Source organism: Eutrema salsugineum, unplaced genomic scaffold (genome assembly GCF_000478725.1).
Source record: "Eutrema salsugineum unplaced genomic scaffold, Eutsalg1_0 scaffold_9, whole genome shotgun sequence".
In the NCBI taxonomy this organism is placed as follows: domain Eukaryota; kingdom Viridiplantae; phylum Streptophyta; class Magnoliopsida; order Brassicales; family Brassicaceae; genus Eutrema; species Eutrema salsugineum.
The window spans coordinates 9,791,595-9,797,536 of record NW_006256342.1 but is presented as its reverse complement, the minus strand read 5'-3'; the positions used below and the strand labels follow the sequence as shown (position 1 = coordinate 9,797,536).

General features: G+C 31.3%; 1 protein-coding gene across 1 annotated transcript; it reads left to right on the top strand.

Moving 5' to 3' along the window:
• Nucleotides 1–4,282: 4,282 nt before the first annotated feature.
• On the top strand, nt 4,283–5,482 carry LOC18008997. The gene has a single exon (XM_024156641.1). It carries the CDS (start codon nt 4,425–4,427, stop codon nt 5,235–5,237), a length of 813 nt encoding a protein of 270 aa, XP_024012409.1. The 5' UTR covers nt 4,283–4,424; the 3' UTR covers nt 5,238–5,482.
• The last annotated feature ends 460 nt before the right edge of the window (nt 5,483–5,942 follow it).

The following is a 5,942-nucleotide window of genomic DNA, read 5'->3' as shown; positions in this document are numbered from 1 at the left end:
AACAACTTTTTTTTTTTTACCATTTCAGCTTTTATAATCAATTTCTGTAGAGAACAAAGCAGATTGATTATTTTTTGTTTTTGGTCTGAACAAAGCAGTTCGGTACTTGTTAGCAAAACAGCACCAATGCTATTTGTCGGACAGGACCATCTTTTACTCTCTGTCATCATAACCAAACCCTAACCGAATTGGACAACTTCTTGTTAATATTACCGAGAGCAGCCAAAATAGGCAAAGTGATCAAGAAGAGTAGACAATTCTTGGTTGGATCTAATCGGGTCGGGTTGGTTTTAGGTGGGCTCATGGGCGACCCAATGGTTATGAAAAGAAAGGATTTAGGGGAAAACGTGGACCATTTATCAACCCTTCAGTTTCTCTAAGTGGCTTTCTTCGTTTTCGGTAAGTACGTAGCCATCGGACCCATGCCCATGCTTACTTTGTTTTTCTGTTTTCATATATAATTCACAAGTGTATATTGTTTTGTAATTTCCTTATCATTCTCTAGATAATATGAAATCTCCTTTTCTCTTTTCTTTCTATCACACAAACAATTTCTTTACTTTCACTTTAAGCAAAAATCGATTTTTATTTTGATGAAAAGCAAGCTCTTTTTTTTTTTATAAAAGCAAACTCTTATGATTCGTCTGATTCATTAAAATGAAGGAGTTTGGACTTCTCTATCACTAAAGACCCATCTAGTTAGAATACACAGAAGTTCATTTTATTTGAGTAATATTTCTTTCCTTGAAATAGGAAGCTATATTTGAATTAATTGTTGAATATAATCCGCCTTCGGTAACTAACCCATTTTTTTGGGTTCAAAGAATTGACGGTGGGAAAGAGACTAAATTAACTTGGTCTAATTCCCGGCAAAAATATTATGGGTCTAGACTCAGAAATTTTTGGTTTTAAAAGAAAAAGTATACTTTCGACTATAAGTACTAGAAATTAGGGTTTTGTCACTGCTTTACAAGTGGTATGTATAAGAAGTATACAACGGAACTAAGTAGACACTAAATTTAAAAGGAATGAAGATACAATCGTGACAATGAAAAAAAAAAAACATAACGAAATCTTAGATCAGATACATGAATTTCATTTTTTTTTTAATCTTTTTTGTAAAAGGATACCAGATAAATATTTCATATTCAACTTACAAAAGTGGATAACAACGCATATGTGTTATGGTCTAACCTAAAATCTTATATATTCTTGAATTTTGATATATATATGATATGTGTCTGCTCGTATTGATTGGGGAGTATCAACAATGCCACCGTGTTTTTTCTTTTTATTATTCTTATACTTTATAAGAATTATACTATCATCTAACCATTTTTTGCTAAAATTTCAACTAATCTTTCTAGCATTTAGAATACCTGATTACCTAATATATTTGTTTTTACTTGGTTATAGTTATCGCAAGCAACATATAAGGATATGTAGAAGCGAGACATGTGTTCGTTTGAAATTTGTTCATCAGGAATACTTTAAAATGTAGCATTTCCTAGTACACCATAGTAAAAGCATCATTGATTTGGTTTAAAATATGTGAATGCACTTCTTTAACTTGATAGAGTTCGTGACGAAACTTTAGTATGGTTAAAGTCTCGGGTCGGTGACTTGGCACCATTGGTCTATGTTCAATGCTTCATCACATTAGTCAACACGAATCCCAACGTTGACTCTCTAAACATTTCAAACATTGCACATATGTTTTTTGACTTATCATTGGATTTAGATTACTTTTATTGACTTTGGGTTTGATTGGGTTTTGATACGATCTAAATATTTTCTGTAACTTTTGATTTTCTTTTTGTGAGCTAAAAAAAACCAAGAGCGAGTTTGTCAAATGACAAAAACTAAACATTTTTTTATGTAAGTAACATGTTGTTATTTCCTCCAATTACTCAAAAACCGATGTGCAATTTTGGAAGGACATTTCAGAAAAATGCAGTGTATTTTGTATGAGATATTATACATAAAAAATTTTTCTTGTTTGTTTTTAACATCCGACTAAGTTTATGTAGATTTCAAGTATTTGTACTGCTAAATTGTTTCACTACAAGAAAACATCTCATATTCCTATGAAAATTTTGACGAAATTTTTGGTAAGAAATTTTTATAACCAATTTTCTACGTAATTTTGACAAAAAGTAAAAGTGATAAGAAATTGGTAGGGATTTTCCTACCAAAAATTATGTCGAAATTTCGTAGGATATTTTCTACCAATAATTTACCACGCGGTCAAAATTTGAAAGGAAAGTAATAGGATACAATTGACCATTATACTAGTAAGTATTTCGTAGGAAATTTCCTACTAATTTCTGACGAAATATTATGTGTAAAAAAATCGTAGGAATTTTGTAGGAACATTTCAACTTTGGTTTTGTCCCACATCGATGATCTGAGACAATTTGGATGATGAAGCTATTCTATAAATAAGATTTTCATCTCTCTTTTAATTAATTTGTTTATATATATATATATATATTAATAATCGAATTAATAGTTAATTCATCTTTTAGTTTAAATTTAATTTCTGAAATTAATTTAATTTTTTTAATTTATAAAATTAATTTTATTTTTTACAAAATCTCAAGTGGTAGGAAAATGATAGGAATATTTCGTAGAAAGATGGAAGTAATTTGGTAGGTATTTTCCTTACGAATATCCTACCGCCAAAATTTTTCTACCAAAATTTTCGTAGGAAATTTCCTACGATTTTTCTACCTTTGAAAATTTCTGACGGCATAGAACCTACAAAAATATTTGGTAGGAAATTGATAGGAAAAGCCGGTTTCCTACGATTTTCTGATGAAATATCTGGTAGGAATATGTAATGTTTTCTTGTAGTGTTTGTATTAACCGTATTTTTCTTTTTGTAAAAGTTAGTCGTTTTTATTTGATTCCCCTTTGCTGAAGGAAAAAAAGTTCATAACGGGGATGTAGCTCTTTTTTTTGTTTTTTTTGGCTGTGGTGAACTCACACAATTAGAGAATTAATCTCACTCTAAACTTATTTGCTACAAACCAGGTTAAAGTTTTGGTGGATTATTTTATATTTGAAATTATTAGAGATTCTTCTACCTGCTCTCAAAATTTCGATCATATCGTTGTTTTTAGTGTTGGATTTCACTATGAACCTGATCCATGACAGCCTAGAGAGAACAATACACAAATAAATTAAAGTAAATCATCCAAATTCAGTGGACTAATAAAAAAAAAAAATACCAAAAGAAACAAAGAAGATGATTACCTCGCAAAGCAAGAATTGTTCAAAGCCCGAAGAATAAAAAAGGGGAACGGTTAAATCGAAAGAATTAATACGAATTTAATTCTTGTAATGACCGGAGAAATTAGTTTTGGAATGCTATAAAAGCAGAAGGATCGATGAAAGAAGCATCTTCCCCATACGCAAAAGACTTAGCAAAATCATTGTTAACATCGAGAATCATAAAAAATAAATACATACTACATTTTTTCATTCATTTGTTCAAGGTATCTTCAGTTGATCATTCTTATTTTGAAGCTATATATACTCAAAGAAAATTTAGTCTCAAAATATATTTCATTGTATCAGAGTCGGAAAAACCTATATCTCCCATCTATAGTACCCAGTAAACCTAATTCAGTCAACAAAAAATGATAAATTTGAAATATTATTTCTAAAAATCTCCAAAAAAGTCAGTTTTTCTAGAGATTTTCAAGGGGTTGAGTATATAACTATAAGTACATATATTCAAATCTTTGAAAAATTTCAGACTCTTTATTTACAGTTAGAAATGATTCAATAACCCTAGATTTTTTTTTGTTAGTTTATAAACTTTCAAAATAATAATGGTAGATTGTATATTATTGTAAAATAATTTGACATGGTATATCCTATAACATGAAGAGATTTCCGAAATGCATTATCTTTTTGAAATATTGGACATCCAATAAGAGTGGATTTTATAAAAAATTCCATATCTTCCCAGATCAATGATCCAAATAGCCTCTCTTAAAAGAATTTTCAAAAGATATACATCAAATAAAATTATACCATAGAAAATAAAATTGTACAAAGTGAAGAACCAACATATATCCTTTTTTGGCCCATGCATGTGAATATGTAGCAAGAGACACGCTTCTCTGTCCCCTCTTCTATTAGCATTTCTTTATTTATTCCTTCCCTTTCACTTTTTCAATTTCTTTCACCCGAAAATTCTTTTTATTTATTTTCCATTTTATTAAATCAAAATCAAAACACTTATTTAAATTTAATTCACTTGTAAAAAATATAAATTAAATTCTAACCCTTCCTATCGTTCCACCTTCACCTTCTTCCCCAAATATCTCTCCACGTCTCTCTATCTTTCTATCAATATTCAAGAAAGTCTCTTCCTTTTCTCTCAGAATTCGGAAATTGTTCGTTTTGCTATAATGGCGGTGGATCTTCTATCGGAAAATTCTAATATGAGTCCAAGAATCTCATTTTCTCGTGACTTTTGTCAATCCGATGCAATTCCGATCGAGAAACGTCCCTTACGATCGTCGAATTCGAAACCGTCCAGTCTCAATTCAAGCATCGATTTCGATTTCTGCATTCCCGGCGGCGTAAACTCCGCCGAAAGCTTCGACCAAGGCTCTTGGTCCGCCGACGAACTCTTCCGTAACGGACAAATCTTGCCAACAGAAATCAAGAAGAAGAAGAAACCCGAATCGCCACCGCCCGAGAAACGCAATCCGGGTCAGAAAGGTCCCGATACCGGTCCAACCGAACCGACTAAACCGGATTTTAGGAAACAGAGGAAACCGGTTGAAGAAGACGATGACGTCTCCGTAACGGAGGAGAAACCCAATACGAAGTCGTTTTGGGGGTTTAAGAGAAGCAGCAGTTTAAACTGTGGAAGTAGTTACGGACGGAGTCTATGTCCGTTACCGTTACTAAACCGGAGTAATTCGACCGGTTCTACGTCGAGTAAACCGAAACAGAGCTCGAGGAAACACACAACAGAGCATATAAAGCTACAACAATCGTCGTCTTTATCATCATCATCATCTTCTTCTTCTACATCGAGTAACAGTAGCTTTCAGAAACCGCCATTGAAGAAAAATTACGGAGGTTACAGTTATGGAAGCCATGGAGGAGGGATTAGAGTGAGTCCGGTTATAAACATGGTCCCTTCTGGGAATATGTTTGGTTTAGGATCTATATTCTCTGGAAATGGAAGAGACAAGAATAAGAAGAGATAGGTTTTTTGATTTGGTAAGAAAATATAATATTCCTGGGATTTACTACTGTTTGATTCTTCTTTTTCTTTCTTCTTCTTCTTCTCTGAAACTCTGAAGATTTTCTGACAGTGTGTTTTGTGGGTCCTATTGCCAACCTTCTTTCAGTCTTTTTTATTTTATTTGATTTAGATTGTTGTGGTGTAATTGTTTTTTGTTTGATATGTTAGTTTGTCTTTATCAATGTTTAAATCTAGATTTTTTTTTAATTTAAGAGGCTGCTAATTTCAGATACATATCACCTGCATTAGTATTTTAGGGTTGAGCATCACATAAATTTTTTTATTTTTTTCTTGTGTATTTTTTTTAAACGTCTATCTTATGTATTTTTTTGTCACTGATTAGACAGTACTTTAGAGAAAGGAAAAACAATTCGATATTTTCTGTTAATACTTTTTTATTTACATACTTTTTGCACTGAGAGCGATTGAAAATTAATAATTGGAGTAATACATGGATGATGCAAAGCTACCCACATAAAAAAAGAAGTAACCTAAATTTATTCGTATTTTCTTATCATCATTGAAGATGAAGAACACAAAAATTTATTTGTTATCTAAATTATATATATATAATCATTATTTTGTAGTTTGTTACAAATTATTACTCCCTCCGTTTTTTATTAGTTGTCGTTTTAGAAAATTTTGTTTATTTTAAATTAATTGTCGT